At 42.3% G+C, this 23,556-nt stretch overlaps 1 protein-coding gene across 2 annotated transcripts in view; it reads left to right on the top strand.

Annotated features, from left to right (window-relative positions):
* Positions 1-21,148, top strand: part of NRF1 (nuclear respiratory factor 1) — a 145,346-nt gene extending 124,198 nt beyond the window's left edge. Inside the window, exons 11-12 of one of the 2 annotated variants that reach the window (XM_063099337.1) lie at positions 7,373-7,432; positions 20,050-21,148. In XM_063099337.1, the coding sequence (XP_062955407.1) occupies positions 7,373-7,432; positions 20,050-20,213 (224 nt within the window). In that variant the 3' untranslated portion in view covers positions 20,214-21,148. The remainder of the gene's footprint in view (positions 1-7,372; positions 7,433-20,049) is intronic. The other variant, XM_063099338.1, reaches the window with a different exon arrangement.
* The last annotated feature ends 2,408 nt before the right edge of the window (positions 21,149-23,556 follow it).

The raw sequence follows: 23,556 nt of genomic DNA, 5'->3' as shown, positions 1-23,556 counted from the left end.
ATACACCATCAACACGAAATTATTAGCTGTCAGTGTGAATTTCTTCTCCATCATTTCTCACAAATACATTAAATTGTACAGAGTGAACAGTACTGTTTTTAGACCCTGCTTTCCTGTCTTTAAGACGGATCGAAATGCTTGCCTTAGGCAGTTGAAGGATTTATGCTCCAGAGGTAGATATTGCCCTTTCTGTAAACTTGATCAAAGAAAATACGAAGTCACATGTTGTGTTTTTTAAACAGGCTTCTACTTTTGGTTCTGTCACTGTCCTTGGTCTAGGGGTGCTCTTCTCTTCCAGTACATGGTCTGTAGTAGTTAGTGTGGCCTTTTTTACTCCTAAAGTGGCACAGTCTCTTCAGTCTCAACAACCGCATTGTATTTCAGCTTCCATCGTGAAGGGTAACTTTTTTCACTTTTTCCGTGTTGTCACAACCACCATCATCTGTTATTACTCATTACATGTCCTTTTGTCCCAGCTCTTCTATTAAAATAACAGGTAAAATGCCAGTCCTCCTCTTTATATGTTATGAAATACATCTCTCATCCTGCCTTTTTCCGAGTTCCTCATTCTCTGGACACATCAGCATATGTATTTGTTCTCAAAAGAATAAGCTGAGATATAAATGTTAAATTAATTTAGGAAATATGTTAATGTTGCTAATCAAAAAGATTGCTGACGTGCTATTCCAGTGTGCATTAAATCACTCTTTTGCTTCAGCATTTTAATTAGATTTTATAAAAATAAACGTAATAAAGTTTTCTTATAAGAGTGCATTTACAGTCACCGTAAAGCATAATCACTTAAAAAGCACTGTTGTATTCTATGATACTATAATACTGTTCATACCTTTAATCCAAAGATGGTAAGTTTAGTGCCTCCAGGACTTGAAGCAGTCAGCCACTGAGCGACTGTTTCCTGTGAGTTGTGAGTCCCAGGATAGGAGCCTCCCATGCTGACAGTTCCCAAAGAGCAGCACATATGGAACCTGTGGGTTTTTAGGCTACGTTCCCATAAGGTAAATGGCCCTCTTTCCCACTGACCCCTTTGTTGATAGGGTGATTTGAAAGGAAACGAAAGAAGGCACTGGTAGTATGGTCTTTGTCAGACTTAGTGAGGTATTGCCTGTCTGCAAGAAAAAGCAAATGAAGATTCATTTGTAACACAACTGTTTCCCCTTTGGAATCGTAGATCTTTTTTCTTAAATGGGGAGGGGAGGGCATACTCACAGACCTGAAAAGGCTACTTCCTGTAGTAAGTAAGGTGAGGAGAGCTGTGAGCTGTGGCTCAGAAGAGGAGTGAGGGGGTAAAGAGCAGGGCCAACAGTGTGAGCTGAGAGGGGCACTGGCTGCTTTGCTGGGGAGCTGCAGCGATGCGTACAGCTCCTGGGCACAGCCATACTTCTCAGCGTCCTCCATGTGCCCCTCTGGGAAACAGGCGTTCTATGCAGACAGGGTTTTTGCCACTTAAGCCAGCTAACTTTTCTCTTAATATGAACAGTTTTCATTCTGGGAAACATGTTGGTAGATGTCATACCAGGAAACTAACCATTTCGGTTTTGCTTTATTTTTGCCTTTTGATTAAGCTTTGAGCATAATTATTTAGGATCTTTATCTTTTTTCTTTCTTTCTCCATTCTTTTCTTTTTTTTACTGCTACTGCTGCCGCCACTGCCATCATCTCTTTGCAAATGACTAAGCATTCTCTGCATTATTCTGCCTTCACTGGGTATAAGGTGTGTAGAACAGATCTTACAAGCTCTGTTTTGAAGAGGCAGCTAAAGCTGGAACTTGCCAGGGTCAGTCAGCTAATAAGTGGTGAAACTATTTTTATCAAATAGAAATCAAACCCAGATCTCTTTCTACTGCCCAATGTGAGCTCCCTTCTCTCTCTTCACTGCCTCTTGCTAACCTACCCATCTAGGAAGAAAAGAAGGTATAAAACAAATGGAAATCATGGTCTTTATTATTCGTCTTATTAAACTGGTACTTGATCTGGTGAATGTTTTGCAGGAGTGTTTTAAGGAATGATGATAGCCATATTTTACTTACTTTAGAAGTCAAAGAGTCATGATAAGTTTTACCAGAGGCAAATAAATACGTGGTATCAAAACCTAAGATCTAAAGCTTCACTGTCCAATATGGTAGTTATTAGCTACATATGACCATGTGGATTTAAATACAAGTTAATTAAAATTAAACTTAAAAGGCAGTTATCCAGTCACATTAATCATATTCCAAGTGCTGAGTAGCCACATGTGGCTTGAGGTACTGAATTTTTAATTTAATTATAACGTATTCACATTTAAATTTAAATAGGCACATGTACCTAGTGGCCACTATAATAGATTGTGCAGATACAGACCATTTCCATCATTGCAGAAAATTGTATTGGATGGTGCTGATCTAAAGGCTATAGCAGAAATACTGTGGCCATCTTCTGGCAGTTGTGCCCCCTCTGCACAAGGGAGGACAACAGGAATACTTCATGAGCCTTCTCTCCCAATAATCTTCTCAGCTCATAGACAACATGGCTTTGCTTTAAAAACAACAACAACAAAAACAAAAAACAAAAAAAAACCATGTGGCTGCAGATTTACCTGCAGTAAACAGCAAGGCAGAAGGGTTGCTAGGACTGGCCTGTTTTTATGTACTGCAGAGTCCTGAGCAGGAAAACCTGCGGCAGGAGGCAGTGGCAACACCTAGACTCACTTCCTAGTCTATTTATTGTGACCCAGGCCACTTGCATATTTCCACTTAGATTCCTAACTCATGCAAGTTTCTCTTCTTGACTACTGGTATCTGCATCCAGGTAGTCTAATTGATTTATAGTGGCCCCCAAAAGGATCAAATATATCCAAAGCCTGGTGGGCCACAAGGCTGAAAGGAGCCATTACTATTGGATGAATTCTAGATTTCACAGTGAAACATGGCCGCTGCTGAGAAATGGGAATATGGAGATGTATAATGGGGCTTTTGATTTTAGAGTACACAAAGAGGTGTACAGTTCTCTGCCCTGTGTGTGTGTTACCTACCCATCCATCCCTTTTCATATCATTGAAGGAGGAAAGGGACAGCATGGTAGTGATTCTTCACTCCTGAAGCTTGTTCTCCTTCCTTACTCCCTTCATAATGACCTCCTGAAGTTTAAAATGCCTTCCAGAATAGCTCTTGGAAGGAGGTGGCAGTTTTCCTGACTCCCCAATCTCCCCCATCCAGGGAGATGTGTTAATGGCACTAATTTTAGAGGCAGCAGAGACTATTTAGTCTACTTTCTTTAGTGTCTGGGGCATCATGAGCATGCAATAACTGTTGACTACTACTACTATTGCTATTATTGTTAATTATTATTATTTTTACCATTGTCATTATTAAACACTCACACTGACTTGGAAGGGACTTAATCTTTAGGAGGTTCATTCTTAGTACTTCCAGGACATTTTCTTAGGACCTGGGCCAGTAAGCCTCCATTTGTGGGGAGGAAGTAGCGAGTCTCACAGGAGGATCCCTTTGAGAATCCCTTGCTTCAGGAAGCCTCTATTACTGATGGAAGTACATTGTATCCCTCAGGCATACTGAGATTCAGTTCCGCTGAATTATGAGGCCTTTCCTGTTGGTCTGTAGACATAGCCCCTAAAGCTAGAGGGGTTTCTAGTTGGCAGGGTTCTTTGGTGCTTTTCTTTGCCTCCTACAAAAATGCTGAGCTTTCGACACTTTCAGAAGGAGCAGCACTGCCTTGTGAAAGTGTCTCCTGTCCCTCATTGTGGGTGTAGGCCCATCTTTCTCTTTGCAGAGTCTGCAGGTCCAGAGGGGCTGTGTCAATTTCCCTCTACCGTTATAAACTGGTGTGTCCTCAGGCATTCAGCATTTATATACCAGGAATTGCTAATCTAGGTTCTGCTACTTGATGGCTTAAAGATAGTGGTACAAAAGTGGGCATAGAGGGCCTTTACAGTGAAATGTTCAGCCACTAGATGTTGGTGTCCGTTCCAAGCTGTGGCCATATCCCTCACATGGAGCTTTTAGGTTCTTTCCATGTTAAAGGCTGGATGCCTCCAGAGTTGGCTCCTCATGGCCCCAAAGGGAATCAGCACATGTTGTCAAGCCAGGCTGGCTTACCTTCATCTGCTCTTTGGTCTGACTGTGTCAGGTATTTTCAGTGCAGGGAAGCTTGATGAGCCTGGCACATCATTCTATGAACAGGACACCAATCTGAGCCAGGGACATTCTGGGCAGAGGACTCATGGCAGGGTTGCAGGGCAGAGATTCCTAAGAAGGTTCCTGCCATTTGGCAGATGGACAGCACTAACCATGGTCTCTTCTCCATTCCCAGTATCCTCAGGGCCAAGTTACATCTTTCTTTATCTCATTCTTCTTCCCTTTAGGTCCCCAGATCTTTCTGAGGATTTGTGTGCAAAAGACAGATTCTGGTTTTACACCTCCTTGTAACCAAGACAGAATCTTGGTGCTTGTCATTGCAGGCAATATTCTGCAAAGGGATTTTTTTTTTTTTTTTTTTTTTTTTTTTGCAGGGTGGGGCATACCAAATCCAGAAGCATAATTGGACAAATTTAATTGGAATTATTTCTATTCAATACATGGATGAAAAGTCGGTTTTAATTGAACATGTAAGCAAGGCATTAATCACTGTTCACACAGGAACTGGACTATCATAACAAGAAAAATTCTTACAGAATAAAGTTTTTAAGGTTCTTGGGTAAAGGGTACTTTCCTCTTTTTATTTATGCTTTCATTAGGATTTTGAAGGAATGTCAGCACACTGTTATTAACTCTAATAGCTTGCATATCGCAGCCAGGATGGTTTGGGGCCCTCTCTGGCTCTCAGGTTACCTGTGTAAATACAGGGAATCACTTCCCAGTGCCTAGTTCTGATATTTGCTTAATAAAGAGCAAATGTGCAGAACCCAGCAGCAGAAGCCTTGCCGAAACAGTAATCTGAACAGGACAAACATGCTTCCTTTTTGTGTGATGCTCTCTCTCCATCCTCCTGCCAAGAGCAGGATATCAAATGAAGGGGAGGTTGCAGTTGGAGTCAATAAAGTGAATGTCTAAGTGGCACCTGCTTTATTCAACAGATCTGCTTTCCTGGGGCCTCCCACTGCACATCTGCTCCTGACAAAGCCTCTTTTCTCCTCCTGTTGGTCAGACTGAGCAAAGGCCCAGCAAGGAGACATACAGGTTTTGCTTTGTCAGCACAATTGCCTGTGACGTTATAATTACCCCAAATCTTCATTATTAGAAAGACCTCAATTTAGAGATTTTCAGAGCCTAAATAGGGTTTTTGAAATGAAATAGATAAAAAAAAAATCTTTCCTGTTGTACAGCCAACAATTGGATATGAGAATCTTTGCAAGTGTCTAAATATGGAAACTGAGACACTGCTCTGAGACTACAGACACCATGCTATCAGATTGGCTCACTAAAGAGGCGTCCAGCAATTCTTCTGACTGGCCTCTCCTTATTGCTTGGAGCACTATAATATATATCTACACTGCATTGTTTTCAAATGCTGATAGAGTTTCTCACTAGGGGCCTAGGGGGCTGGAGGGTGTTAAAATAAGTTGATGGTGTAGGGCAGTAAAGGAAAGCACCTGTGATATAAGTAAGGGAGATGCCAGGAAAATATATTTTAGGTGAATACAAAGCATCCAATTTCATATTGAGTTTCTGTCTAAACAAAGGCACCTCTTATAGTGTTGTACAGTGTGTGCATGTGTGTGCGTGGGTGTGTGTGTGTGTGTGTGTTTCTGACCAATGAACGTTTATGATATGGAGTTGGCACACTGGAAACTCTGGAAAGGTTTTAGAGCTGTGCTCTATTTAAATTTAAATTAATTAAAATTAAATTAAAAATTCAGTTCCTCAGTCACACTGGCCACATTTCAAGTGCTCTATAGCCACCATGTTGAACAGCACACAAATAGAACATGTCCATTGTCACAGGAAGTTCTCATGGACATCACTGTTTTAAAGATTGGTTTGAACCTTTTGAAATGTCTTGACTGCTTAAGGAAGCCTTGGAGCTTCTATTTCAGTCTTATTGGAAGAGGAAAAAGAAATTTACCTGAATGTTTCTGGAACAACTTCTTCTAGCCATGTTACCTAGATTGTTTTCTTTATCTTTTCACCTTTTTAAATTTTTTCCTCCAAGAATCTCATGTCCTTTCCCCACCCCTGTCCCTCACAAAAAGTATTGAATTATAGCCAGTGAGAAAAGAATTTAATTTTAGGAATGACGTTCAGTTGACCTTCTCCCTGGCCTTTTTCTTCCTTAATCTTTCATGGCCCTGCTGTTAGACTGGAAAGTTCTTTTCTCATTAAACAGAGCCTCTGACTAACAAAAGGGCATGTGAACACTCAGTGGCCAAGAGTGTGTATATAAGTTGTTCATTGTGTGGGCAACACTCCTGGGAGTGGAACACTGGGCTGCTCGCACCTTCTGTTCTCAGCAACTCTTAGGACCAAGGAGAGGGCCCTTAATCTTGCTTCCTTTGTCTGCCTCTAGTAGTTACTTCATGGTGATTTGAATCCTGGGAGAAAGCCCATGTGAAATAACAATTCTACCTCAAATTTAGACAGTGTATTTTTTCTCAAGAATTTAAATCATGTAAACGTAATGTTATTTATCCTCATAACAACCCTAAGAGACAGAGGAGGCCTGTTGGTTTTATAAATGGTAAATATAGTCAACTCTTAGATGTCACATACAGATTATCTGTCATGCAGATTACTCATCACACATTTTTTTTTTTTCAAAAGATGACCAGTAAGGGGATCTTAACCCTTGGCTTGGTGTTGTCAGCACCACGCTCAGCCAGTGAGCTAACCGGCCATCCCTATATAGGATCCAAACCCGCGGCCTTGGTGTTATCAGCACTGCGCTTTCCCGAGTGAGCCACGGGCCGGCCCCTCTCATCACACATTTTAAATGCTTGCACAGTTTCTCTGAGCAAGCCAGTGTAAGCCTGGACCATATCCTCCACCCCCCACCCAGCTGCTGGGTACTTAGGGAATACAAATTAGTTTTCATATTAGCTTAAGGAAGACATAATTAGGAAGGTAAGTCTGCTACAAAAAAACCACATCATAAATTCCATTTTAGACGGGGAAGTATGGGGGAAATGACCTTCAGCTCAACTAAGAACTGACTATAAGATATGCTTTTATAAACATGAGTACCATTAGCACTCAGTGTGCTGGCATGCTTATCAAAGGATTTGTAAAACCCTCCACAGGTGGACATCAGAGATACTGTGTCCGCTGGGACTGGGGTGTGCGTGGGAAGCTGAAGAGCTGCAGCAGTTCTGGTGGCCCATCTTGCCTGTTGCTTTTTAACAATTCTCTGTTATTGTCAGGTTGCAAGTGGATCCTGACTGAGAAGGCCGCAGGTGGGAAAAGAAGGAAGCAGCTTGAGGGTAGAGTATCTCTGAGAGCCTGCCATTCCAGGTGCTGCTTTCTATGTGGATGGTGTGATTCCTCTACTGTACAGCCCCCTCATCCGGTCACCTAATAGTTTTAGTAACCATTGATGATCTGATTTTTCTAGTGTTATCATTCCTTTTCCATGTATTTTCTGGGATTCTTTTATAAAGCACTTGTCCCCATTAACAATTTAGCTATGCTAAGTACAGTTCAGATAGGAAAGTCAGGACAGATACTTGATCAAGATGGGATAGATTTCTTTCTATTTCAATCTATTGGGATAGATTTCTTTCTATTTGATTATCAAATCCCATACCTGTCAGTTTATTTCCTCTTTCCAATCTGCTGTCTTCAGGTATCTCACTGCCTAAAGCAAATTTAATTCTGCCCTTGATGTAGTCTTAAGAAGTTTTAGTTTAGTTTTGTTTTTTTCTAAATGATTATGCTTGAGTGAGGGGTTGAAAAGTCAAGAGCACATATGTGGAAGCTTCCTTATCTTGGTCTATTCCTGTTCAGACAGAAGAGGCAGGGGCTGCATGATGGGCACATGGGAGTCCATCATACTGTTCTCTCTCCTTTTGTGCTGATTTGAAATGGTCCATAATAAAAAGTTTGAAAATAATTATAAGAGAAAACTAAGTAAATCTCCATTCCTAACTCTGGGTAACTCCTGATTGGGCCTACTATTCATTTCTCACCTGACTATTGTGAACTCTTAGACAGCTTGGTGACTTTCTTCTGAGGTTGCTGTCATCTTGGCTCTATTTTCTGTTTTAAAATATTGGGTCACTTTACACATTGCCCATGTGTTATCTGCTGGTATGTAGACCTTGGAGACCTTGAGTGTTCCCACCCTTCTTCCCAGTGATTTCTTCTGGGAATTTATTGGGCACCCCCTGCCCTTCTCTGTACAGTTGCATCAGATGTAGTCCCGAGCACATGCATATTGCATAAACATTAGAGGAACACTTTTCTCTCCTGCCATTTTCAGTTTAAAGCCTTATTAGTCAGGTCAGCAGGCCTTGGAATAAGCTTATTCATCCCACATTGGGAGCTCAATCTCCAAGATAATAAATCATAGTGATTCTGAATACTCATGCCAAAACCCTGATTTCATAACGTTCCTGGATATCTCCAATAATATCAAGAGGAAATTGTGAAATGATATCTCCAAAATATTTTGAGATACATTTATTAATAAAAATGAATTCAACTTTAACATTTGGCTTGTGGGGTGAGGAGCATGAGGAGTTTCCTGGTGTCCTGCAAAATCAGGCAAAGGACAGAGTGACACTGTCTCAACCAGACAGAGTCACTGTCACTGCTATAAACGTTATTCCAGAAAGCAATTTTTCTAAGTGAGTCTTGAGATTGTCTAGCAAGAGGGGAGAAAACATTGGATGCTGAGAAGCACCCAGTGTACCAAGGCACCTGTGAGGCTGCTCTTGGCCTCATGAGAATATGCAGTACTTGCCAGATGTAAGGCATATTTTAATCCATAAATCCCCCAAATACACCCAAAAGCCTTGGCCTTAGAAAACATGGAAAAGGGTGATTAAATGTCCCAGAAACAGCTAATATAACAGAACCACTGGGAGAGAAACCACAGATTTCTCTCTCTTTCCCCCTTGCCTTCCTATCACGAGGGTTACCTGGCTGTCCTTTTTTGTTTGATGTTATGTTGACGTTCTTTTCAAGACCTTCCTTTGCTTGCCTTGGATCTGTACTCTTTCCGTCTGATCCTTTTTCTTATTCTCAGCCTCTCTATCTACTGCCTGCCTACTGGACTAGCTTCTTTACCTGATTTCCTTTTATCTTCTACTTCTATACCAGTGCATACCATGCCTATTTTTCTTCATGTAATAATGGCTTTCCTTGGATGTCAGCCACTGGTATAAACTTTTTTCCAGGCCTGCAAACAAAAGATTTTTAAAGGACCATCTTGCCTGTCACCCCTAGAAACACCTGTAGGAACCCTTGATGGCTCTTTAAAAACTTCAGAAATTTCTTAACTGATGTAATACATGGTTTTGTTTCCTACTTATTTATTCCTGTCCTTTCCAGTCATGGTCTTCTGGTTCCCAATTTAAGCCAATATTTTCTTGATATATATAGTTAGCTTTCATGTCCATAAATTACAGAAGGCATTACATTGTAAATTTTCCTTTGGGTGTTAAGAATTATTTCTCTTCCACCAACAGTTGTGTTTATTATTTGTTTAGCTCTCTCTATTTCTCCCACAACTATAAATATTTTTCTCCCAACTAAAGATATTTCCATGACCAACTTGGAAGGCCTGTAGGCTGAAAGATTCAGTTACAGCAAACAACAATTCCCAAAGGCTTCCCAGATTGTGAGGGCAAATGAAAGGCCCATTCTTCGTCAGGCTGTCTGTCCTGCTCTATCATGTCGTGGGTGGGGGAGGGCAGGCAGGCTGTGGTGCTGAGTAATTGACCAGAGCTGCAACCCTGTGCTCTGCTTGGTTCAAGCCTCTTCTCTTCGTTTTGGGAGGACTTTAAAAATTTATCAGAGTGATGACATCATATTGTACTGTCCCTGATCATATTTTTAACATTCTTAATATTGATCATTGGGTTGGCCTGGATTGGTTTATTTATCAATACACAAGGTTGGCAGCTATTTTGTCTACATCACAGTGCAGGTCTACTGCCACTTCTGACCATCACTGTGTTTCAGAAGGGAAGTTGCCTGCCAGTCCATCTGCCCTGATTTCATGGCTTTTATCTCTAATCTTTACATCTTTGAAGGCCTTTAGCAAATGACGTGCTTCCTGGCAGGAGCAAATCGCTGCTGAAAGGAGATCTTTGCTGTCTCCGCTTTCCTTTCTGTTTCCTGAGAGCTTTAGTCTAACATCTGTGACCCCAACCAGACTTCGTCAAACCTCTTATTCAAAGTCATCTTTGAAAAGCAGCAGACATTTATTGTATACCTGCTATGTGCAAGGCGCTGTACCAGACTTTAACTCATGTCAGCACATCTAATCCAACAGCCCTGTGAGATTAATGATGACCATTTACATATGAGGAAACTAAAGCTCACAAGCCATTAAATCACAGAACCAGGATTCACATCTAGTTCTTTCTGACTAGGAAACCTTTAAAGGAAATGGAACAGCCTATTTTACCCTCATATAAAATGAACTACTATACAGCATTTGGCTATAGCACCTTAAGAATGTTGTTCTTTAGAAAATCCAACTTTATTCTGAAGCAGAGTAAAAGGCTTCAGAGCTCTTCAGTCTGCAGAGGGAAAGGCTTAAACGGACTGTAATCAAGTTTCTGAAAATCATGAGGAATATGATTATATTATCATGTTATATTTAATTACTGAGCACCTACTGTGTTCAAGTTGCTCAGTATTCAAAGACATGGTCCTGCCACCAATTTAAGTAAGCAGAGTTATAGAGAGAAAAGCAATAACTACTTGGAAACAAGTCATCACAGACCTGGTGCCAAGTGAATGGTGGAGGCAATAAAATCACAGGAGGGAGCGAATCTGATGGGCCGCTGCATCTGAGGTAACCCCACGAAAGACATGGAAACCGTTGAAAGAACAGGACTTAGATTGGCAGGGAACAATTCTAGGCAGAGAGATCTGCCTGACCAAGTGACGTGTGTTGTCCAGGGTACATTGAGGAGATGGATATGGTTGTAATGAAGGGATAATGTAGGGTATTTGTGGGAAAAGCTGATGTAAACTTCCCCAACTATTAGCTATTTGGGCTTTAGCTTCCTGATAGCCATCAAAAGTAATTTTTTTGATGGGATGGGATGGCTTTTGTCAAACAGTATTTCAAGATTTAGCTATCTGTGATATATAGACTTATTTATCAAATCTCAGAATACTGAAAGAAGTTAGTCTTGGGAAAAATAGATACCTGCAAATAAATAAATTTTATTTATATATATACATACACACGTGTGTGTGTGTAAGTGTGTGTGTGTGTGTGTGTGTGTGTGTGTAAACTTCATTATATAGCAGTCAAGTGATGAAACTCCAGGAGAGGTCAGGAAATAGAGTAGATCAACTCATGAGTGATAAATCCAGAGTGTGCAAAGCTGTGACCCTAATCCTTACAGTTACTCTCACTGATGCCCGTGGTCTACCACAATGCTCCCTTGGTGCTACCATCTGTAGATGACCATCTGAGAGAGACCACTGTAAGACCTCATGGCTGCCTATTTTGCAGAGCACAGAGCCAAACCCCTTAACGTGAATAAATGGTTACTTATCTTAGAAGGCAAGGCCAAGCTTATGAGTAGGTATCATAATCTGCCACCCATGTAATATGATTTGAGAGGCTCAAAGATGACCCCCTATCTACATGTATATCCCCATCACTTATAATGCTTTAAATCTTAAATCCCACTACTAGAAATAGATTATTTTGAATCTTGAAAGGAATTGGAGTTGGGGGACAGTTAAGAGTCCTCACTACTGTACCTATCAAATTTTAAAATATAAATATCCTCTGACCAGGAAATCGTGCTCTCAAGTATTTATCCTGCAGATATGCAGTGTACTTGCATATGTGAGAAATTACAAATACTTTTGGCATAATAGCAAAAGATTAGAAACCCAAGGTATAAGTATTCAGAGCACTGGTTAATCAAATTCACGTTACCTCCATACAGTGGAATACTATGCAGCCACCAACATAATCATAATAATGATAGGGCAGCTCTCTTTGTACTTTTAAGGAAAGATCTCCAAAAGACAAGGTGCAAAAGAATATGAATAGTATGCATTGTTTGAGGGGGGAAGGTGTACACACACACACACACGCACGCACGCACGCACGCACGCACGCATGCATAGAATGTCTTGGGTAGACTACAGGCCCACCCTAGAAGCTGGCCAGAGTAGTTACCTTTAGGAAGGATTACTGAGTGACTAGGAGGGAGGGGGATTTACTTTTTTCCACTCTATATACCCTTTTGTATTTTTTTTACTTTGCCCTCTGTGTGTTACCAGTTTTTAAAAATTAAATACCTGTTAAAATATAGATTTTCCTAAAAGAGGTTAAACCTTAAAGAGACTGATTAACACCTTGTGAGGAATGGTTTTCCTAAAGAGAGGAGCAAGCTCCTCTAAGAATAGATTCTGCATAGACATCTCCTTCAAACAGACAAAACAGAAGCCTATCTGCCTTGCTGTCAGTCTCCCTGTGGACCCCGCAGAAGGACATTGAACTTGAAGGGAAGTAGGATGTTGGGTGCGGAGCATGTGAGTTGTGTGCAGAACTGGCCCAGCCTGGGAATCTGAATTTTCAGAGCATGTCCCCCATATCCATTGCTTTGTATGGAAGTTTTAAAAGATTCCTCTGGCAAGCGCTGAAGCAGCATAATCACAAAGGAAGCTAAAATTTAGTTCAGGCAAGAGTGTTTGTCCAGGGAGGGAGCAGCAGAAGTGCTGAATTCTGGGTTTATATTTGAAGGGAGAGTTGTTAGGATTTGCTGATGAAGTCAAGGATGACTTCAGAGTTTTTGGCCTGAGCAACTGGAAGGATGTAATTGCCATTTATTGAGGCAGGGGAAGACTGCGAGGAGTATGTTTCACCATTTGGGCTCAAGAATGTTACCCAACTGTTATAAATAAATGAACAGAGAGAGAGAGAGAGAGCAGGGTCAGGTCTTACCGGTCCTTTACAGAGAAATGTGGTCCTGGAACCAGCAGTGATTTTGGTCTGACTGCTGTTTGACATGGAAATCCTTGTGCTGGGATATGAAGTTTCTGAGTCACGTTTGACCTCTTTTTCCATTTTAGCCAGTTTTGTAAATCTTACCATGAAGCCCCAGAAGAGAGGCAGCAGTGAGCCCGAAGAAGATAATCCTCTCCCTTCTGGGTCCCTGCTGGCCCTACTGTTAGGTGTTAAGGGCATTCTGGGCATGAAAAGAATGCCAGCTCGAAAGCCCAGGCACCTGGCTTGGCCATAAACTCGGTCATTTTGAGGGAAAAAATCACTCAGTCTCTTTCAGTCTGTGCTTTGCTTTTTATATTTTTAAGATAAACTTTTAATGTTTACTTTTAAGTTTAAAGAAAAAGACAGAGGTGGGAGGTGGGGGTCGGCCAGTTAGCTCAGTTGGTTAGAGCATGGTATTGTAACAAAAGGTCAAGGGTTCAGATCCCAATACTGGCTAGCCGCAAAAAGAAAAAAACAGGATTGGATTTTCTAAACTGAGTAAACTCTAAGGTTTCTTGTAGCTTTGAAACATTGGGGTATAAAATCTTCAGGATGTTATAAGTTTTTGCCTTTATGATGAGCCCATGGTTCTGCCAAAGGAGCTTGCCTCTCATTTGTGAAAGGGAAGAGCACCTGCCCTGCTTAATTCTCCAGGGAGTTAGCAGAAATCCAGTGATATGCAGTGGGACTGAGAGGGCTTTGAAAAGTGCTATACAAATGTTACGGGAGTCTTATTGCTAGGATTGTACAGGGTCTCTCTAAAAAGGGAAAAGGAGAACTCCAAGCCCTTAAACTAGAACATGAAGGGCTTCTGTTGCTTAATCAATTGAAATGACCCAGAATACAGGCTTGGATTAACATGTGCCTCTAGATTGAGGCTAATCAGGGGCAGGCTGAGCAGATGCAGGGACAATCCCAGCCTGATTACTGTACCTCAGCATTTAATCATCTCTCTTCCAAGGGCAGCCGGCCCGACTTAGTGCCTGCTGGGACTTCCAGTCCCCTCCCCCTTTCCCTTCCCATGGACATAAAGGCTGCTAGGTCAGAGACACTGAGGCGATTTAATCTAATCCCATGTCAGAATGCCTCTGTGTGTGTTTATGAGAGAGAGAGAGAGATCTTAAAATCCCCACAGTGGGATGGTAGTGCATTTATTTAAGGTGAAGGTAGACTGAAACTGCATGTAGAAAACAGTGGAATTGGGATTTGAGGTTATGGAATGACCCCTGTTTATGGAATTTCTCCCTCTGAAAAGCTTTAAGATGCATAGTCGCTGTCACTAGTAATTCACCCCAAGACAGCTTTGTGTGGGGGTCATTTCATCACCCATTTGTAAAGGCCAAATTTGCCCCTTCCTGACTAATATGGAATCTTTAAAAAAAAAAAAAAAGATGCTTTTATTTGTATGAATCCTGAATGTAGTATATTTTACATGGCTTTTTTCTGAGCTGGGAGCTGCCATTCTAAAACAGCTTCATCATCCTAAGACTCGCCCACCATAATCACCCAGTCCCTAGAAGGGACACATGTTAAATCCTAGGAGGCAGGTTTCATTCATGAGAAAACATATATTGAGGACCTGCTGACTGCTGGAGATTGAAAGATGGAAACTCAGTCTCTCCTTTAAGGAATGTACAGTCTCCTTGGAGACAAGACATGTAAATAGTGATGATGAATAAGACCATTGCCTCCATAGAGACATGTACAAAGTGCTGTGGGACCACAGGAGAAGAAGACCTAAGACTGAGGAAGGGAGAGACTGGAGCTGACTGTTACAGAAGGAATAGGAAGCCCATTCAAGGAACAAGCCGAGGACAGTCATTCCAGACAGAAGTAATGGTGTGTGATGCAGGCATGTAGGCATACGTTTGGAGAACCTCAGTCAGATAGTTCACCCGACTGTTGTGTAAACTGAACAAGAGGGGTTAATGTAAATGGTTTGAACACCTGCAAAGGGATTTGGACTTAACATCCCATTGGCCATTGGAAACCCCTGAAGAATAATAAAGGAGAGCAACAAGATCAGTTTGTATGTTCCAAAAATCTTTCTGGTTATAGGAGTTTCAGCCAATATATTTTTGAATTTGAAACTTTTTCATTTTATTTTGGGGCAAATCCTCCATGATACTAAAAACTGTTTTAACAACAGTACTGAGCATGGACCCACATCACAAGGAACCCAAACACATCATAAGCCAGGGTGAGAGAGATTTAATTCTGACAATTCTTTAAGTTTCTATCCACCCCAGCCCTAACCTGATGGTTGCTCACAGTTAGAAAGGCTCTCCCTGCTCACAGTAGTCACTACATTTGTAAAATATTTGACTTGTTCCCAAGTTTGAAGCTTTTGTAACTGAATCAAGCCCAGATGCAAGAGCAATGAAATGAGACTGGTCTTTGCTTCTGGTTTTGGTTGCTCTTTGCCAGCATGTGGGTTCTTTGGAATATCACACAGGTGTTCTGGCTTTGCCACTGCACATTTTAGGTTACTTCATTAACTTTGACTGTTTTGACCATAGTAGAATATAGAAGTGATGATGATCATGATACACTGGATGAGGTGGGGGACTAACGGGGTCATACGGTCTTTGCATATACTCTAGGACCATGATTAGTCTATAGGCCCCATAGGGACTAGGAATCAGCTGCACACTGGTTAAGACCAGCAGTAGACTCCTTTGTCCTGTTGCCCTTCAGGCTATGTTGATGCTAGCCTGTGGCACACCATGTACTTCACACTGTGGGGAGTATGAAATAAACCAGAGCCAGGCTTGGCCTTGAAGGAATCCTCAATCAACTGGGAAGGCCTATATACATACATTAATTGACCCAAGCCAGATTATACACTACTGTCCCAGTGCCTACTGAGAATCCAGAGGAGGCTGCTCTGAGCATTGGCTGGGGCTGGGCTGGGCAGCTTCCAAGAGGAGGGACAACTGAACCAAATTTTAAAGGGGAAGGAGTGAAGAGTAAGAGAATTCTGTGTAGTGAACAACTTGAGCAAAGGCCCAGACAAAGGAGTGCGACCAGCGTACTGAGGAACTGAGAGTAGTCCAGGTGTGCGCCCAGAGCACGGGTAGCTGTGAGACAGTAGGAGAAATGAGACTGGAAAGACAGACCAGGTAAAATCATACAAGGCCTTGAATACCATGTTAAAGCATTTGAACTTTATTGTAGGCTTTGAGAAGTCTGAAATTAGGGGAGTAACATGGTATGGAAAGATAATTTGGGTGGCTGGGAGGGATGAACTGAAAGAGGGATTGATTAGAAACATTTAGGGGCCGGCCCATGGCTCACGCGGGAGAGTGTGGTGCTGATAACACCAAGGCCATGGGTTCAGATCCCTATATAGGGATGGCTGGTTAGCTCACTTGGAGAGCATGGTACTGACAACATCAAGTCAAGGGTTAAGATCTCCTTACCAGTCACCTTTAAAAAAAAAAAAAAGAAACATTTAAGAGCCATTTGCAATGGGTTAGATGAAAGAAATTGAAGCCAGTGCCTGGCCCCTCAGGCTGCTCTCCTCCCAGCCCCACGTGCGAGTGTGCGCTGGCCCCTCTCTTCCTCTTTTCAGGCCCCAGCATCTCAAGCGTGCAGGGGCTGGCCGTGCCATCCGTTTCTGTTACACCCTGGGGTGAGCCAGCATTTCTTAAAAGTGACTATCATCAAAACAAAGCATCAAGTCCCATTTCATGTTGCATCACCAAATACTTATTCCTAAACTGGCAAAACTTACTCCTAGAAAACAGCTACATCCAATTTAACTTTGTAAAATAACATTTTATGTTTTATTTTTTTCATTGGAAAATATTTTGATACTCCTTATTAAAATTAATTTTTATTTTTGTGAAAGTAGCATATGGTTTAAATGTCAAAAAGACTAAAAGTGGGCTTCCCTGGTGATGGAGCATCTCCGTCTGGTGATTCCATCTCTGGGCCCAGCCCTGATGAAGCCAGCAGGAGGATGGATGTAATAGTGCTGGTTCCACACAGCGAGACCGAAGAACTCAGATTTGTAGCAAATTCTGTGGCAGTTTTAAAGTGGAGCTGCTATGCTAGATTACAGGGCATCCTTGGTACTTGACTATGGAATGTGTGCGCAGGGAAAGGAAATAATAGTGTTTTTCATTTATTTCTTATTTTTTGTTTTTTTTTTTTTGGTGGCTGGCCGGCACAGCGATCTGAACCCATGACCTTGGTGTTATAAGGTTGTGCTCTAACCAATTGTGCTAACTGGCCAGGTCCAACATTGTACTTTATGAGCACTGGATTGTAAGTGGAAAAGGCAGTGTCTTAAAACTATTGTTAAAATTAGCACACAGACCCTCCAAAGGAGAAATAAAAGATTTTTTTTTAAAAGTCTGTACCCCACAGGCAATATTTATGCTCTTTTTTCTGGTACATATCCTTATTGCTCTACATAATAGACTTATTATTTTTTGAGTTGAGACATTATCATAAATTTTGGATAACTTAGTATCTGTGTTTATATTATTATAAACACATAAAAGTTGTTCACTGCCAAGATGATTGTATTATAGTTATTATGATTCCATTTCCCTTTTTGTACAACTTTTATTTTCAAGTTAATACTTGCTTTTTGGGGGTGGGGTGGGGTGGAGGGGGGCTTCTACTTTTTAACTAGTAATCACCAGTTCTATCCAATTCTTCTCTGGAAAACCTCTCTCTGTACTCTTTCCCACACAGTCATGCCATTTCCCCCCCGAGGGCTCCGTCCTGCTCTCAGACCTGCCGCATAGCCCTTGTCCTGGGCGCCTCCTCTTCCCCCAGAGTACCCTTCCCCATACTCCACAATGGGCTCTCTGTCCCCTAGAGCCACGGCTGCCTCTTTCTCAGTTTTCTCTCTCGCTCCTGTGGAGCACATCCTTCAGCGCTTCCTGAGAAAGCGTGCGTGGGTGGCCAGTTTTTTGAGCCCTTACACATCTGAAGATGTCTTTATCCTGCCCTCATGCTTAATTGATATGGTATCATTTCATGGGCTGAGTATAGAGTTCTAGGCTGAAAGCATTTTCTCCCAGACACTTGAAGGCACTGCTCCATCATCTTCTAGCTATTAATTTTGCTCTTGAGAAGTCCAACACTGTTCTCATTCCTAGTCTTTATATGTGACTTTTTTTTTCTTTCTGGAAACTTTTAGGATCTTTGCTTTATCCCTGGTGTTCTAAAAATGCGCAAAGATGTGTGTCTTGGTGTCTGGGTCTTTCTATCATCTATTCTACTGGGCATCAAGTGGACCTTTTCAATCTGAAACTCATATTTTTTTTTAGTTCTAGATATTTACTTATGTAGCTGATTTTTTCTATTATCAGAGGATGGACCTCTTAAGTGTCATATTTTTTCTCCTACTCTCCATCTTTTAATCTTTTCTACTCTCTAGAAGATTTCCTTGACTTCTTATCTTCTTTTGAATGTATTTCATCTATTGGAATTTTCATTAAAAATTTTTTCTCATATTCCATTTTTATAGCATCCCATTTTTACGGTACAAATCTCTCTCTGAGGATGGAAGAGTTTGGGCACATTTGTTTTTGTTCCTTCTGCTCCCCACATTGTCTCTGCTGCTCCTGTGTACCTCTGTGTTCCTTAAGAGTGGGACATTGAAACACTGATTGTCAGGGTGTGCAGGGGCAGAGCAAGGTGACCTGTAGTTCTCGGGATTAGTATTAGGACAGCAGTCCAGATTTTTCATTGTCTCCCCACCTCCCCACCCACCAAATATCACTATAGATCTTTTCTTTGGGCCTGTCCAGGTCAGTTTCTCAGTACACTGGCTAAACCTCAGACATCCTGTTGGCACAGGTTTGTGTGTCAGGGTGTTGGGGTTAGGGGGACCTACTGGTCTAAGCAGTTAAATATGTACTTTCCACTAATCCTGTTTCCAGCCTCATCCCCTTCTGCAGTAGCCAGCCCTCCTGACCTGAGCTCTCTGCGGGCATAGCAGTTGCGGCTTCCACTTCTGGTAAATTGGAAGCACTTTACCTTTGCTTTCCATCTTCCAAAAATATGTTGACATCCCTCATTTTATATCCTTTTTCCTTACTCCCTGTAATTCCAGTTCCAGAACGAAGAGAAGATTGATATGTACATTTATTCTGCTTTAATTTAACTGGAAATCCTTTTTTAAATATATCATATAAAGTTATCAACTTTCCTTTTTTAGAAAGGACTACCCTTTTCTGAGATTATATCTTTATGTTAAACCATCTTTTCTACTTTGAAATAATAGTGATATTAGGAGAAAGTTGAGTTTTTGTTTTTTTTCAGTTGACCCCAAAATATGTTTTTAAATTTTACTGCTCTATAAAATCTTAAATGCAGGAAACCAACGACCTAGGCTTTTTTTTTTTTAAATGAGCTCGACTCTGAAGGTAGTGACATAGATGGGGCAGTGGCCAGAAGATAGAATAGGAGAGGGAGAAGTTTTTACTTTTCAAGCTGAGGGAAACTTGAGCATAGCCAGAAAGAGGGTGGATGAAAGCAGAGTAGTAGAATGTTAAGGGAAAGTAATGGTGGACTGTTCTAGAGGAAGAAGGCAGTCAGAGGGGATGGCTGGGGAAGGAGGGGCGGAGGCAGGAACACATACCTGATGGGCCTGTGCTTCCTAAAGGTGGAGGCAGACAGGGTCTTCTTTTGGCAAGTTGGGGAGGCCTTGCCCTGAGGCATGTTTTCACAATTTCTCCAAACTGTTATTTTCTGACAGTCTGTTTTTAAAAAATTAAAATGGGGTGAGAAAAGAGATGTATTTGTGCCTGGACAGTGGGTATAGTGTTACCTGGGGCTGGCAGACAGTGATACCCTGCAGGGCAACAGCTGGATTCCCCTGTCTAGCCAGCATCTGGGAACTGAGCATGAGCCCCACCAATGGTCTTCCCTTTGTCTCCCCAGGCCTGGTCCAGATCCCTGTGAGCATGTACCAGACTGTGGTAACCAGCCTCGCCCAGGGCAATGGGCCAGTGCAGGTGGCCATGGCCCCCGTGACCACCAGGATATCGGACAGCACGGTCACCGTGGATGGCCAGGCTGTGGAGGTGGTGACATTGGAACAGTGACATGCAGCTGTATTGTGGCATCGTTTTCTAGTCTACTTCAAGATTTTTTACACGTTCGCAGAGGTGCAATCAAAAGGAATTAATAAGTCTCTCGACTTTGGAAGAAAAGTCTTGTTAACCTTTTTTTTTTTTAAAGGAAGAAAAGCAGAGGATTTTGGAATTGCATTTTTTAAAGCACCACTCTTGGTTTTCTGGGATTGGTGGAGTAAGAAACTGCTGTCAATTTCACTGTCCCAAAAAGGCCAAATTGTGGCAGGACTTCTTTCTGCAGAAACGTGTGTGTATACTATGTGTGTGTATGTGTGTGTGAATATATGTATATGTGTACATATGGACATACACATTTACATATATATAAAGTATATATATACATATATATGTATGAAACCCGCATGGAATTATCTGTATGAAGTCAAGGTGAGCTGTGGAAACAATAATTCACCCAGTTTAGTGGGTGGTAGGGTACGTGGCCAGACACAGTCACCCGGTATTTGTTCATACCAGGGTCATGCGTTGAGCTACTGACAAACTCAGGCGGAGGTGACCATGCCCTTCACCAAAGCTGCCTCCCAGTGGCCGCCTGGAACTCTCCCTGCTGGACTCACCTGCGAAGGGAGGTTCCAGTACAGAGTGGGGTCCAGAAAACGTGCTTGCAAGGTCCAGGGGCCGCGTGTTCTGCCAGCTGAGATGCTCCTTGGGCTGGCCCAGGTGCTGACCTTGCCACATGCAGATGAATGTCCTAAAAGCTCCCAGACAGGGACAAGAAGGTTTTTCTCAGCTTCCCATCTCCTTCCCTCCCCTGGAATCCTCTTGATCTCATGACTATTAAAATGTTGCTTTGGTTTTAAGGTCAGTCCTGAATTGGTCATGTATATGAACTAAAGGTAACAGAAGTATTAAGGGTCTGAGGAGTGTGTGTGTGTTAAGTGTGCTTGTGAGTGTGTGGAGGGGGGTGGGGCAGAGAATGGGAAGGGGTGGGAGGGGTTGGAAAGGAAAGGAAGAAGGGAGAGAAAAATCTTCATAGACCAAGGTACACCAATGGGAGCAATTTTCTCTAGCTGTCTATAGCTGTAACTTTCTGTAGCTTAACAGAGGAGACTCTGGAACTGAAAGGGACACCTGGTCCATGGAAGACTGGCCATCACAAAAGGCGTGTTTTAGAAGAGAAAAGGGCTGAGGATGCTTCCTGCCTTCCTGGATCGGGCCTGCTTCAGAAGGGACACTGTGAGGCCCAATTTCCTGGGTGCATTCTGGTGGCCCAAGCCCTGAACAGCTTTGCAACTCACAGGTGTTGATTGGTCTTGGTATTCTTTGTAACCATTAAGTTCTGTGCTTTCTCAGCTGCAAGCCCTGAGTATCCAGTGGCTAAATTCACCTGACGTTTCAACAGGCCAAATCTCTGCTCCTTGAGTACAGGGACAGCTCTTCCTCCCTCCTCCCAGGTCCCCCGACGTGTGTGATAGTGTATTTAATGTTTTTTTAATGCGACATTAAAAAATTCTTCATGTCTTGCTCAGCCTTTGAGAAAAGTTTCAGATTCTTGTATTTGCTTGTTTTATATAAAACTATCCAATGTTCTTTGTATGTTCTTTTCTGTACATAATGGGGGTAGGGAAGGGATATTTCCATATAAACAGTCCTAGTTCTACAGTTTGTTATTTTTTTAATTATTATTTTTTATCATCATTGTGAAGCTGTCCAGGGGCTTTAAAGTCCGTGTTCCTTTGTGGTGAAATAACCTCCTAATAATTTGAGAAGTTGCCAAGAAGAAGAAAAAAAGCAAAACCCCAGTAGCAGAGCATGGATCTGTGTTGTTTTCCATTCTGTCTATTATAGCCTCATTCAATAAATAGTTAAAAATGTGGCAACAGGAAGTGGAACTGTTCATCTCTATAGGAGCACTTGGCTTCTAAGGCAAAAGGAACTCTCTGTTAGGGGGTTTGTGCTGCTTTTTAAAAGGAATTTGTCCTCAACAGCAGTGGTGTTTGAACTCTACCCTGTGGCGCTGTAGCGCTCCATAGGGAGGACCCCGAGGACGGCATCGGGGCCTCCTGAGCCCGCATCACCAGATCAGCTCCATTGCAAATGTGACCAGCTTTCTATGTGATGATGTTCTGGGAGAAAAATCTAGTTTGAAAAATCCTAAAGATGGTTTGAAAGCCTCTACTCTGGAGGGTTTTTTTTTTAGGGGTTAGTTTCATATCCACATTAAAAATCAGGGTGGGTAATGGTGCCTCGCCATCTTGGGAAGTTCTCCCAACACAAATGTTGTTTAATATTGGAGTTAATTATCCTTCTCAAAGCAGAAGCCCCAAGCCATGAATTGTTTCCTTACATCCTCACCCCTTGGTTTCAGACACAGCTCCCTGTCTTAACATGGCAACTGCCATCTTTCCAGCTGTATCTCCTGCCACACCCCCAGCTCAGGCCCTTCCTAAACCCCCAGTGGCTTTGCACCTTCATGCTTGTGCACACTCTGCGCTTCAGCCTGGAATGACGTGCTCTCCTTGCCACCTCCACCTCCCCTTTCCTTTTTTTTTTGTTGGGTGTTTTGGTTAGTTTCCTGGTGAGGCTTAGAATAATTGAATGGGGGAGGCCAAGAAGTGTTTTCCTTGATGCCTGACAGTGGTTCAGTAAAGCCAAGTGCCCGCCTCTATCCTTTCTTCTTGCACAGTGGCATACTGTCACCTATTCTCACCAGAGAGGGTGGTCCGGAAAAAGGACTGATTGCAGCCAAATCAACCTAACCTCTCTGCCGTTGGCCCCCCATGTGAATCTCTCCAGAGGTGCCTACTATCTAGTTCATGCTGTTTGCGGGGCAAGACCTTTGCCACAAGCATGCTGCCTTTGCCACAGACATGTATTGTCAGCAGTCTTTGTTGGGGCTGATGAAGACCTTTGCTTCTTTTACACCAAAGTCACTGACAGGAGCTATTAATTCAGCTGCCTCCAGGAACCAGGTAGGTCATATCAGTGAGTGAAGTGGGAGCGATTCAGGTGCGAGAGAGGGAGTGATGGAAACAGGTGGAGGGGAGAGCATTTATCTCAAAGTAGCAGCCTCTCCTAGATGCTAGTAGATTGTTACTGTGCAGGAATATGGGCCCTGGTGTCCCATCTTTAACATTTTCCAGAGAATCTGGAGAAATCCAGATTTTTGTATGAAATCTCCTGATTTCAACAACAAATCAAAGATATTTTTACATATTCTATAGGCAAAAATAAAACCAGTCTGTAGACCAGATCTGGCCTGGGAGTTGGTTTTAACTTCGTGGGTGCCTACCATGTGTCAGGTGAATAAGCCTAGCAGATGCCCCTGAGAAGCAAGAAGAGAGGAGGTGGCGTG

This window comes from Cynocephalus volans, chromosome 6, assembly GCF_027409185.1.
Source record: "Cynocephalus volans isolate mCynVol1 chromosome 6, mCynVol1.pri, whole genome shotgun sequence".
Taxonomy (NCBI): Eukaryota; Metazoa; Chordata; class Mammalia; order Dermoptera; family Cynocephalidae; genus Cynocephalus; species Cynocephalus volans.
Note: the sequence above shows the minus strand (reverse complement) of the source record. Positions and strands in the feature narration are given on the sequence as shown.